At 47.8% G+C, this 13,028-nt stretch overlaps 3 protein-coding genes across 3 annotated transcripts; 1 reads left to right on the top strand and 2 right to left on the bottom strand.

Annotated features, from left to right (window-relative positions):
* Window positions 1-3,100: 3,100 nt before the first annotated feature.
* On the top strand, window positions 3,101-4,050 carry ISF_09590 (aldo/keto reductase; the record flags this gene model as incomplete). The annotated part of the gene is made up of 4 exons (XM_018853191.1): window positions 3,101-3,212; window positions 3,278-3,436; window positions 3,495-3,695; window positions 3,755-4,050. The coding sequence occupies 4 exons, from the start codon at window positions 3,101-3,103 to the stop codon at window positions 4,048-4,050; spliced, it is 768 nt and encodes a 255-aa protein (XP_018699607.1).
* A 224-nt stretch (window positions 4,051-4,274) lies between these two features.
* Window positions 4,275-5,021, bottom strand: ISF_09591 (hypothetical protein; the record flags this gene model as incomplete). Its single annotated transcript, XM_018853192.1, has 4 exons — window positions 4,275-4,397; window positions 4,463-4,585; window positions 4,644-4,778; window positions 4,839-5,021. 4 exons carry the CDS (start codon window positions 5,019-5,021, stop codon window positions 4,275-4,277), a joined length of 564 nt encoding a protein of 187 aa, XP_018699608.1.
* Window positions 5,022-6,651: 1,630 nt separating this feature from the next.
* Window positions 6,652-10,252, bottom strand: ISF_09592 (C6 zinc finger domain protein; the record flags this gene model as incomplete). The annotated part of the gene is made up of 4 exons (XM_018853193.1): window positions 6,652-7,506; window positions 7,566-7,759; window positions 8,069-9,608; window positions 9,677-10,252. 4 exons carry the CDS (start codon window positions 10,250-10,252, stop codon window positions 6,652-6,654), a joined length of 3,165 nt encoding a protein of 1,054 aa, XP_018699609.1.
* Window positions 10,253-13,028: the final 2,776 nt, after the last annotated feature.

A 13,028-nucleotide genomic window follows, 5' to 3' on the forward strand; every position in this document is an offset into this window, starting at 1 on the left:
CTAGTAATAAACTTAACTAGAAGAAAATTAGACTATTCCTTATTAAATAGAAACTATTAGAAATTAACTATAAACTATTATTACTAGAAGGGATAAAGATATATTCTATATTTTATATATTATTATTAGAGAAAGTACTAAATAATATAATACTTACTATAGATATTACTATTAAAAATATAAATAAATAATAAGTTAAAAGGATACTTAAAATATAAAGTATAGAAAAGAATTATTATTATCTTATTAAATAAAAAAGATACTTAAACTCTAAAAACACTTAAGAACTAATTAAGAACCTTATAGGATACTTAGACCTACTTTAATAGTTTAATAAGTAGTATTCTACTTATTAAGTTCCTTCTTAAGTATCTATAATAAATCTAAAAAGATAATATTCTAATCTACTATATTTATATAACCTAAGGACTAGACCTTAATTATAGTCTCTAACTTAACTCTCTTAGACTTATTAAGCTTATTTAGTAACTAAAGACTACACTTAACTATAGTAGAACCCTAAGTTATAAAGGACTTATATTATTTTTATAAGCATTCTAGTTTAGCTAGTGCTTTAGAGGATTCTTATTAAAGATAATAAAAGAGGGTAGTAGCTTCCTCCTCTTTATAATATAAACATTAGGATTCTAAAATAATTTAATTAAAAGAAAATACTAGTATATTTAAACTATTATAAGAATAACTATAATTAATACACTCTTTATAATAAAAAACACCCTCTATTATCTTATAAGGAAGTTTTTAGGAATAATAAAAAGAATAAAGTATAACTTTAATACTAAATTCTTTAATAGTAAGTTTAAAACACTATTTAGCTTTTAAAAGATAAAGCTTAGAAACATAATTAGATATAGTAAAGTATAATAATATAAGAGAGAAAAACGAACCTATAGAATAAAAAAAGAAGAGACTTAATATAGTGGCCTTAAGGATAAGACTAATAGAGGAGGAGAATAATATTATAAATTAAGAATATATATAAGGTAGTTAGGAGGTAGCCTAAGGGAGTAACTAAGTAGGAACCTATAAGTCACCTAATTAGGATATAAGGTTATATAATTAGATTACTATAGATTATAGTAAGCTAGTAGTAATCCTATAGACATTAGATTATAAAGGATTACTAGTAATCTAGAGTAATCTTAAGAATATAGTAGAGAGGTAGATAAGTACTTAAGGAGGAGGTATTCCTATAGCTAAGTAGTCTAGATCTCCTAATTAATCTAAGTAATAGAATAGTTCTACTATTAGGAGATATCTCTTAATATAACTTATACTATAATAACTACTTATATACACTTTATATATTTAAACTAACTCTCTACCTAAGAAGTAGACTAACTATAGATTAGGATTAAGCTACTATTATAAAGCACTATTCTAGCTTATTAGATATTAAATTACTTTTTAATTTTCTACTATATTAACTATATTATATACTTATTAGTTAAGTGCTTTAAACTCTTAGAAAATAAGTAATAAAGCTTTTTTTTATTAATAAGTGTTTAATATAGTATAAAGTTTTTATTAAGTGCTTTTATTAACTATAGAAGTATTATTTTTAGTACTTTAATAGTAGTTTACTTATTAATTAATATACTATATAAATAGAGTATAATCCTAATATTTATTAGTTTAAATAAATATTATTTTCTATTATTCTAGTCTCTTTTATAATAGTATAATACTTAAGAGAAAATCCTTATTCTAACTAGTAAAGAATTATTATTATTAGAGTGTTTTTTAAGCTTAGTCTTATAGACTCTTTTAATAGTACTAAAGATAGTTATATTAAGAGGTTAAAGGATATAAGAGTTATAAGCTAATAGGAATAGAAGGTATATATTATTATAATAATATTTAAATAAGAATTTATCTATATAATAACTACTATTATTAAATGTTCTTTCTATTAAAAAGAACTAATAGATTTAGCTTCTTCTCTATAGTTAAAATACATTTAAAGATTATACTCTAATAGTACTAGTTAGACTATCTCTTTAGAGTAATTCTCTTCTATAATAACCTAAGTACTAGACTATTCTTTTAAAGCCTTATAACTACTTAATTCTAATATTATAATTATTACTATTAGCTTAGTAGAGACTTAGAGTAATCTTCTAAACCTACTAGTAGATAGGGGGGTTACTAAGATAATCCTAAATTAGGATCTAAAAAATAAGATATAATTCCTAAGTAACTAGAAATTATTATAATAGCTTAAAAGCCACTTTCTATAATATTATACCTTTAATATAATACTATAGTATTCTTTAATATATAGACTAGTGATTTACTACCTTTTATATACTTATACTACTAATTATATCTTAAATAGTATTTTAAAGGTCTTATTTAATATATTAACTTATAATAATATAATAGTAAAAAAATAATAATTATAAGATTTTTTAGGCGCTAAAAAACGTAATTCTAATAATATAGGTTTATTATTAAAAAGGAAGAGGTTAGGTGGCTTAAAAGTGGGTGGCTAACGTTAGTAGCTATTACTATGGGCAAGGCTAGGAAAAAAAGAATAGCCTTCATTCTAACCTAAGTAGCTACGTATTAAATAATAGTAAAACGAACATAGGCTAACCTATACACTTAAACTAAGAAGGAAGCTTAGGCTTATATAGGCAAAACATAGTTGGCACATTATTACTTTAGAATGTCCACAGTAGAAAAATGAGTAGTACATGGTTTTTCTTTAGATCTCTCATGTGCTATGTGGATCCCCTGAGCTCGTACGTAAATCTGCAAGGCATATAGAAGAAAACGTCAACAACATTCCAAGGCAGAATATGGAGTACGTAGGCCCGGATTCCATACGAGATGCGGGAACCATACAATCGGCCCCACTACATAGGACAGGCCTTTTGTTACCCAAGGCCGATAAAATGAAACATCTTGACCACGCCATTGCGGCTACTCGTACGACACGCAAGGCCGAATGCTTCTTGTTTTGGGGCTTGGCTATTGGCTTTCTTTTCCTTGGCTGGTAAATCAATATTCTGGTCCGAGCTAAAGACCACGCTTGTGTCCGTCTACATGGACTAGATTTCGCAACGACAAATTAATGATAGTACGCAAGAACACAAATACACTAAGTAAATTCGATACTTCCGGGCCGACTATCAAGGTGACCAATTCGACGGCTCACATCCACAAGTCCATCGAGGAGACGACTGGTAGACTCGGATTTGCTCCTGACCTCTATTACCTTCATAGCATTGACCCCAGAACGTCTCCCTAGACTTGCTCGTTTCGTGCTTCCACCGTCCTGCTGAGTCGACTGCAGATACTCCTTTGGAAGAGTCCATCAGCGCGCGGGACGAGCTTCGCCGTGCTGGTACGACCAAGTTCATCGGCTTGTCCGAGTGCTCTGTGGCTAACCTGAGAAAAGCACATGCTAGTAGGTAACCCTGATGATGGTGGCTCTAAACTGATCCTAGCTGACCGTGGTATTCTAGTCGCTAAGATTGATGCCATGCAAGCTGAATACTCGGCGTTTGAGACGCTTCACGAAACGGACGGCCTCATTGACACGGCCAGGGAGCTCGGCGTGGCATACGTGGCCTACAGTCCCCTCGGTCATGGCTGGCTCGTCAACGACTTCAAGTACAAGCCCCCGGACGACTTTGCCACCGATGATTTTTGCCGCACCTGCAAAAGTGCACATCCATCCCATGAAATTTGAACGTAGTTTGCTAACAGGAGAGTGATTACACAGCACCCAAGTTCCAAGGCGACAAGGTTTACAAGAACAAGGCCATCGTCTACGAGATCCGGAAGCTGGCACTGCGCAAGGGCTGCTCCGTGGCCCAGGTGGCGCTCGCTTGGGTAACGGCCCAGAGCATGATCAACATCCCAGGAACGACGCGGGCAGGGTGTCTCGAGGAGAACTGGCGGTCGCGGGACGTCCGGCTCACCGACGCGGAGAGGGCCGAGATGCGCCGGATCGTGGACGACGCGAAGCCGGTTGGCAAAAGGTACGCGGAGTACCGCGAGGCCATGGTCGGGCATTAAAGGCTAGGGAAAATAAAAGGAGACATATTAAATAGCTTTGAAAACTGATGACGCAAGCTCATGGTTTACGGCTCCGTTGTTACCAGAACCACATACATGAGCAACGCAAACCCGACTAAGATGCGACCATGTCGAAGACTCGTCTAGGGCGAGTGCGCTCACTCAACGAAGCTTCCAGAACGAAGGGGCAGTAAACAACTGCTTTTTTAAGTGCAATGGCGTTTTTAAACCTGAAGTCCTTCGTACTTTTGAATCGCAAGATCCAAAGTCGCGCCGAGAGAGTTGGCGTTGCTCTCCAACTCCTTGGCCTCAGAAGGAAAGGTGTTGATGAGGCCAATGGCAATGGACTAGACGTGTCATTAATGGAGCCGAAGAATAGAGACGAAAGATATATAGACAAACAAAGACATACATCAAAGGTAGCTTCGACGCCGCGAAGGACAGAGGCGACGGGAGGACCAACAACCGGAACGTGCTGCAGGAGACCCGCCTTGCCAATCAAGATGTTGAGGGTGGCCTGCGAGACCCTGGTAAGCTATATTGCTGTTAGCACGCACTCGCACATATTGTCTCGAACGAGGAAGTATCCGTACTGTCCGATAGGCGTCCGCCACGGCAACGCCGCCCTCCTGCCCCGCATCCGTGGCGCGGCGCTCCGGCCTAGAACCGATCTGGCCGGCGAGGACAGTCGCGGTGCTGACAATGTCGTTAAAACCTGCGATGATTGTCTGGTAAGGTCACACGTTAATTTGATTGCTCAACGCAGCACGGTTTGGATGCGTGCTCACGGGGAAGGGACCCTGGCCGATGACGATGAGGGGGGCGTTGACGATGGTGATGCTCTGCCCGGGGGCTTGGAGCGCGGCCATCTTGTGCGTGATGCTGTTGATGCCGTCGGCGATCTGCTGGGGGGTAGCGGCGGCGGCGGCCAGGGCGGCGAGGCCGGCGGCGAAGAGCGCGCGTACGCGCATGTTAGATATGGGGAGAGAGAGAGAATGGGAAGTTGAGAATAGTGGCTGGGGCTTTGTTGGCTCAAGGTGAGAGATGAAGGTGCTTGCTTGGGTCACTATGGGAAGTCTTGAGGGGAAAGGATGCTACTTTATACCCAAAGGGGCATCTGTCCGGCTTCACAACAACTCTCATGGTCCAGCTCGCGGGTCGCAGCCCGAAGGGATCCTGTATTGGGCGACGGACCTGCATGTCTTGCTCGCCTATCAACTAGCAACACCAAATGAAGACTTGGTTCAGCTAGATTGAAGCTTCCCGGACACCTCTCCGCGCAATTCAAGGTTGCTACTGGTTGGATCCCAACGAGCCCAATTTACCAGACCTTGCGAGGTGTGCTGTCTTGTCTCTGACTTGTCTCGAGGGATCCTCATAGGGCAAGAAAGCCACAACTGTAGCGGTCCGTCAATGACGTTTCTGATCGCAATGGCTTGCAAGTACGTAATTTCTGTTATCGATGTTATTGATGCAAGTTGCCTTTCAAGTTTTGATGCTGGCACTCTAGGGACTTCGACCAATATGGTCCATCCCTCATCACAGCTCTGACTATAGAATGCGGGGAAGAGTTCTGAGACTCTCATAGCTTATCGAATTGCATGTGCATCCTGTTTCAAGGAAAAAAGCCTAATGAATGAATGATCGTTCTCCGACGGTGTTTGCAGTGCAACAACGGCCCGAGCCTCTAGCCCCAGACCGGCCAGGCACGGCCTGAAGAGGGAGCCTGACGTTAGCCATCTCTGAGACAATCCGTTTTTCACCGCCTCATGCGTTATACAGCAGGTGACTATTCACTACCGAGACAATTTGAATCTCTTGGTAAATCCATGAACCCCTGCTGTGTCTCGCGTCGGTGGATTTTCGGGCATTGACACCGTTGCAGGGTGTAAGACAAACCGGGATGGAGGTTAGCTGAACCATGTCCATGGCACGATTGGTGCTTCTTCTCTGGCAGTTTCGCGGCTGAATGTGAGTCGTATGGGGATCTTATTAACGCCACAGCATGCTCTCATGACCACGTGCGCAAGCTCGAATTCTCCTCGCATGGCAGATAAGCGGAAGCAATGGTCCCGCTGAGCATACTGCATATAATTGAGGTTCCTGGTGGCGCTGGCTTTGAGGGTATCTAGAGTAGTACACCGAACTGTCAAATTTCTTCACCAAAAAAAGTTTCGGTTGATGGTTGCGGTATATACAATCGAGTTGGCAGTGAGTAAAATTGTCTAGATATTAGGGGAGAGGCTGTTGCATCTCATATCATACATGGTCGCCTGCTCCCCAGACACTCATTCGCGAGGCTCCTTTGCAACTAGCTTGGAGTACTTTGGCAGGTCCCATTCTCGCACGTCCTCCTTCATAAACAAGCTCGACGACAGCGAGATGCCCAAAAACGTAACCACCCACAGGCAAAAGTTGAAAACTGCAATGCCCACGCCTGACGAGGGCATCATGAGCCGCGCCATCCACTAATCTTCGCCCACACCCAGCTGAACCTGGTCCATGAACGGCCGGAAGCGCGTTTCGTACGCCGCCAGCGCGTCCTCCACGCTCCCATGCGTAGCCTCCTCTTGATTTCCGGAGGACGTGAGCCGGCCCAACTCACCCGCGAGCACGTACGCGCCGACAAACGGCGCACGTCGTTCCCATGCCCGTCAGTACCGACGGGTAGTACGCCGCGTCACCGAGGAGCACCACACGCCCGCGGTGCCACGCACCGACGTCGAGCTTCACCAGGTCGACGCGCTCGCAGTAAAAGTCATCGGTCGCCTGCATCCCGGCGACGAGCTCTGGCACGCGCCATCCGGCGCCTTGGTAGCTCGCAGTGAAGGCGGCCTTTTCGCGCTCCACGTCACCACGGTGAGCCGTCTGGAGGGTGGGATCGGAGCACGCCATGTACACTTGCAGCCTGCTTGGGTCGCTTCGGCGAGTCATTACGCTGCGCTTGCGAGAGGGCAGGTAGAGCGTCGAGTCGAAGCCTTCGCCGGGTTTCACGGCGGCCGGCGTGGTGAAGTAGCCAGCACACATGCCGGGGACCAGATGCAGCGCGGGGTCTGGCGAGGCCGTGGTGCCAAGCATCATGCGGCGCGTGCGCGACCACTGCCCGTCTGCGCCGACGACGAGGTCGAACGTCTCGACACAGTCGTTGGAGAACGTTACGGCGATACCGTTCTTGTTGTCCTTGAACTCCTTGATGAACGTGCCAAACAAGTACTTGACGCGCCCTCGCTCGAGTGAGGCATCCTGTAGGAGCTGGCACAAGTCCCCGCGCATAATCTCATACTCGCTCGTAAAATTCTGCTTGCCCGTTCCGGACGTGTTGGCAGCCAGGTAGGCGAGCCGCCGCCCCGCGCCGTCAACTACCTGCATGCCCTGCTCGGGGGCGGCTTTGGCCTTGAACGCGGCGTCGAGGCCCATGAGTCGCAGGACGTCGATGCCGTGGCCGCGGAGGTCGAGCTGTAGACATTGGTGCGGGGAGATGGGAAACGTTCCACGACGGTCGCGTCGAACTGAACCTTGGCGAGCCAAAAGGCGAGCGCGGTACCGGAGATCCCAGCGCCGCTGATCAGGACCTTCATGGGTTGGTGTTGGGGCGTGTTGCAAGAAATAACAAGATGGACGAGGATGTTTTGAAGAAGGCCGATGTAGAAGAACCTGACATTATGAAGCAGCGCATACAACGAGACAGGGAAAAGCGACGACTTTATACCTGTTCATGGAGTTAGTTATATCCGTCGCATATAGTTGAGCCGCTTCTCGGCCGAAGAACGGAGATGGCTAGATGTGGTTGGTGGCATCGAGGCGGAGATGACTATCGCATGGGCAGGCGGCGATAGAGTAGTGCGACGAGGTGTAGTGTGAGATTGGTGCAAGTCTGTGGAATTTGCCGAATCGGTATTAAGTAGCATTTGAGTGCCGAGTTATGAAAAGCCGGTATCCGAAAAGAAAAAGTCCATCCCAATATCCATGCCCAAAAGTCCTGCGTCCAACGGGAAGGCAGCTTCGGTCGGCGTCGTACTAGTCACAAATGAGCCGAGACTATTCTCCAAGATACCGTAGCAATGCGCCAGAGCATCCTTCGCACTCTTGGCAATCTTCGTTTCACACGGCTCACCGCTCTCCATGGCCTCCGTCATGGCGAGTACCATGGCTAGGAAGACGTAGCTCTTGACGTTGGTCTCGCCGTTGGCGATTCGCCGCTCGCAGCGCTCGAGCATGTCGACGACGGAGCGCTTGAGTGCCTCGCGCACGGTACGCGTGCGGTGCAGCGTGCCGTCCGCCTGCTGCGTCTTGGTCTGGACGATGAGGTCCAGGCTGATGGCCGTGTTGGCCGACCGCAGGCCCTCGCGGAACAGGCCACCGGCAAAGTCGAGGATGCGGGCAAAGCGTGCGTCTGGCTCGGGGTTGATGAGCGCGAGGCTGGCCTCGGTGCAGGCCTTGAGGGAGTAGTGGAAGGCGGGCGTGGTGCGGGCTTCGCAGGCAAAGGGGCTGTGCAGCGGCACGACGAAGCGTCGCAGAAGAAAGTCGATCATGTTGCGTTGGAAGGGGGATACCTTGTCTGCGTGGTTTTGAAGTGCCAATGTCACTCGTCTCTGTGCACTACTCAGGGCTGTGCTGAGGCTCATCGCCTCTGGGTATGAGAGGTCCGTCTTGATGGCATTGAGATATCGCACGATATTGATGCGAGCAGGAAGAGCGTGGATGATGTGCCGTTGTAACGTGGTGTCGGTGTGTTCCGAGTCGGGTTTTGAATGTAGCACTGGAGTGTCCTCATCCAAGTCATTGTCATTGATGTTCGCTGGGGGCTCAGTGTCAAAGTCCTCCGCTGAGATCCTAGGAGGCATCGCAGTGTCCAATGACGCCTGCACAAGAAACTCCAGAATAGTGTACCATAGCCTGCGGCGCAGCTCAGCTTTGAAGATGGACATGCCCTGGAAGTGTGACGGGTCGTAATGCAGGCCAAGTTGCATGGCGCGATGTAGAAGAGAGCCGAGCGACATCCAGACAAGGTCGCCCCCTACCGAGTAGATTTGTCGGGCCACGATGAGGAGGCAGTATACTTGCAAGCCGCCTATGTCCAGGCGATCCTTTTCTACAGGGCCGGCCAACCACGCCTGAGCAGCGTATATCCACTGGTGAACTTGAGCGATATTCGGAAGAGCAAGCGAAGGCTGGCTACGATCCTGAAAGCTAGCACCAAGAGCAACTATGAGCAATATTGTGAGGCGGGTGTCCATTGTGGCGGCATCTGGATTGTCCCAGAATTTAGTGTAGGATTCCCAGAAAGAGGGAATGTGCAGGATGCGTATGGTGTATTCGAAATACTTGAAGTACTCCCGCGTCATGACGTCTGCCACTTCACGCGTAGGAGGCATCAGGTCATATCCCTGTATGCCAAAGAGGCGACTGGGCCGCCAGATCTTGGAGGAGCGTGCAAGCCGCTTGCACTTTTGCAGCACCTCGGCGGCTTCGACGAGCACTGCCTTGGCGTCTGGGGACAAGGTAGATTCCGGACGAGGACCCAGGGTCTCCAAGTAGCAGGCAAAGATGGGACCAAACTGTGTGGAATGGTGTTAGCTTAGGACCATGTGGACGAGTGAACTTGGGGCTTTGGAGCATGGCAGACCTCTTGCCCAGCACCCATCCAATGACTCCATCGTAGGATACGGGTGTTGTCCAGGACAATCTGCGAATCATGGGCCGCCGATTTGCGGGTGGGGATACGATAGTCACGCTGCGGCAGCTGAGAAACGAAGCTGCTGGGGGGGTGAAAGTCAGGCGGCTTGGCTGGACCATCATCTGTCGCGGTCGCGGACGGCTGCGATGGCGGTGGACTGTGCAGCGAGACAGGAGGCGGGGGCCCATCTTGGTGGCTGGTAGAAGCATCACCCGTTGATTCGGGCGTGTTGCTCTGGGATGAGAAGATGACGGACCGCCAATTGTTGGAGGGGCGAGGCTGCTGCTGCTGCTGCTGCTGCTTCTCCGGGGGCGCCGCGGTGGACGCCTGCCACAGCTGTGGCGATGGGGGCGCCTGGTAGTGGCAAGCCTGCTGCGTCTCTGTGCAGTGCTGACATGGGAGCTCGCGGTTGCACTTGATCTTGCGGCGGCGGCATACCATGCACGAGAGCACGCGTCGGCGACGTCGGCGGACTTGGGTGTGAAGCGGCGACTGCTGCTGCTGCTGCTGCTGCTGCTTCTGCATGTCGCCGATGGGACGGCCAAAAGAAGAATTGTCTTGGGAGTAACACACGGTAAAGTCAGCTAATAGGCCAAGGGTTGCAGGGGCCGAACTGGTGGGCGTTTCTGTTTCTGTTTGGCGTCGTGCGAGTGGCAGGCAGAAGCTGGTCGAGGCTATCTCCGTCTCGGAGAAAAGGGGGCTCCGCCCGAGCGGATATACAAGGAGATGCCTGAGGCGGACTTAACTCCGCGGCGCAGGGAGCTGTAGTGGGCTGGATGATGCGTACCGGATTCTGTTTGAAGGTTGAAATTTCGCGGCCGAGAGGATGGAAAAAATGCATTTTGTTTCCTGAGTTCCTTTCCTTTCTCTTCTTCTCTTTTGGCACGTCTGTTGGCGACTCATGCAGGAACGCGCTGACTCCGCCTTGGCATCCGATTACACTATCACAATCGTACGTCCCCAACCGCAAAACAAACCGGGATGTGAAACGCCTGACGATCGGTTTAAACACTTAATTGGTAACTCTAATAAGCAAGAGAAGAGTCTAAGCGCACAAACAAAGCACCCGATCTGGGAAATTACCCGAAATGGATAGTCAGTGCAAGATGTTCACCGCAACGGCAAGACGACAAGGAACAATCAAGCAAAGCACAAATATTTTGTATTTTTGATGTCCATTTAATTTGCTGCATGCGCTGCACTCAAACCCCATTCCCATCACCAATAAGCCATCGCACAAGCTCCGTCCCCGAGCATGTAAAAAGTTTATAATGTGCTCCTCAAAACTCGCCCTGATAGTTGCTCGGTCCGGCCCTCGCCACTACGGATACTGGTCGAGGAGGCTCCTGCAGCGCGAGAGCGCCTCAGCGGCCTCCCTCAGCCGGCCTAGCATAACCAGACACGCGGCGCGGGCTTTCTGGAGATAGGCCTCGACCGGCTGCAACATCCCATCACAACACGTTCTCACGCCGGCGATGGTTTGGTCCGCGAGTAGCAACACCCACTCAACGAGGCTAGCGTCAGCAAGGTCCCTGATATGTTTTCGGCTGCGCATAATCCGACCGACATTGCTATGTAGCTGGGTTAACCTGGCGCTGAACCCGGCGATGTCTGACATGATGACGGGTAAGGGTAGTTGAGGTTAAGAATTGGTTGGCTGCGTGGCTTCGAACCGTGTTCGCAAAGTGGTCGATGCGTTTCCAGATGGGGCGATTTCGCGGCAGGGTAAATAAGTGAATGAGATGATATGTGAACTGCTCTGTTTTTTTGTTTTGTTTTTGTTGGTATTCTAGTAACAAGTCTATTGCTTTGCGGTATGTATTGAGCAAAGGGGCTGCCGCTTGCCATGTCCACCTGCTCCAGTATTGATGAAGGCGCAACAGCAAGGGCCTTCCCTTTGAGCTGCAGGCTGTAAGCCAGCTGGTAGACATAAAAAACAGTGTTCCCCCCAATCATTTAGCAAGTGAACCCGTATTTGACAGGAATGCAAAGTCACCAATACGGTGACCCCTACTTGACCCTGGGCGAACCTAGTGTACGGTAACGCGGGCATCATGGCGACTGCTGGCTTGCCACCGAATACTTGGTGCATTCGGCATATGCAGCCTCCGTATTTTTGACATCTCTTAGGCCATTGTAAGCTGACCATTGGTATCAGTATACTGTAGCCATCTCGCTGGCGTGATTGCCGGTGAGTTTTACGACAGCCTCAATAGCCTTGTTGGACCATCCAACTACGTTGTTCCAGTCGCCCTTGTCATAAAAGTTCCGCATGCGTTCTTTGCATTCTCCAAAAGAGTAGGGAAATTCGGGAACCTCTGATTCCTCTAATTTGGCCATTATGTATGTGTTTTGTTTGTTTTGATGTTGACGCTGACTTTATTCGAAACGGAATCGCTGTTGTCGTTAAAGTCGCAAATCTTGGCCAAGGCTGGCGGCATGCCACGTTTAATAGATGGTCAGGAGTGAAATTGCAGTTTCATCTGTGATATATCAGCTGTGCACGACTGCATGGTATAATACTGGCAACTCATCTGTCAGGCTACTAGTGTATGTCGAGTCGAGTCGTGTCGTGTCTCGTGGCATGGGAAGACGCAGAAGCCGCCAAAGACTCTCTGGTGCACCGCTCTAGCCCTTGTCGCGTGCCCATGCGCACACGCCTTTTTTTTTTGAGAAAAAAAAAGAGAGAATAAACTACTGGTCAATAAAGTATCGTCGGCTCTCATTATGCCATTAGAATCTATAAAGTTAAAGTGAGCTTCACAACGAGACCCGCGGGCTACACAACAGGTGAGGCGTGCTTAACAGCGTACACGCCTGTAACTGTAACAGCTTGCACAGCGACACAGGACACCACGTGCAAGTTTGCGGCGTATCGCCCTGACTTGGGGTTGGTTAGTCACTCTGGTGACTTTGATAGCAAGACAAAGAAACTTGAGGCCTCTTTGAAGCACCCTCCCTTCGCTAGGCCCAAGATCGGGGTGTTGGGGTAGCATCACCCGCCTTCTGTGAGAATCGCTTATTAGCCGCCGTTACTCAAGGCGCGGCGAAAGCTTCTTCTTATTGTGCCAAGTACGCACCCCAGGACACAACCAAGAAGCTGGGGCATGGCATGCTTTGCTCTGGTCCTTGTCGCACAAAGTCTTGCGCCATCTGTCGAACCCACCCTTTGACTCTTTGACCCAGAAAAGAGTGCAGCAGGATGTTTTGTTCCACCCGTGTTGTTCTTTTGTGCTTGGTTGTGTATGTTCTGCCTACTCGTTCCTGCCCTTGCCTCTGGAATTCCTGCATCGATCCTGGT

The sequence above is a fragment of the Cordyceps fumosorosea genome (genome assembly GCF_001636725.1).
Source record: "Cordyceps fumosorosea ARSEF 2679 chromosome Unknown scaffold_57, whole genome shotgun sequence".
Taxonomy (NCBI): Eukaryota; Fungi; Ascomycota; class Sordariomycetes; order Hypocreales; family Cordycipitaceae; genus Cordyceps; species Cordyceps fumosorosea.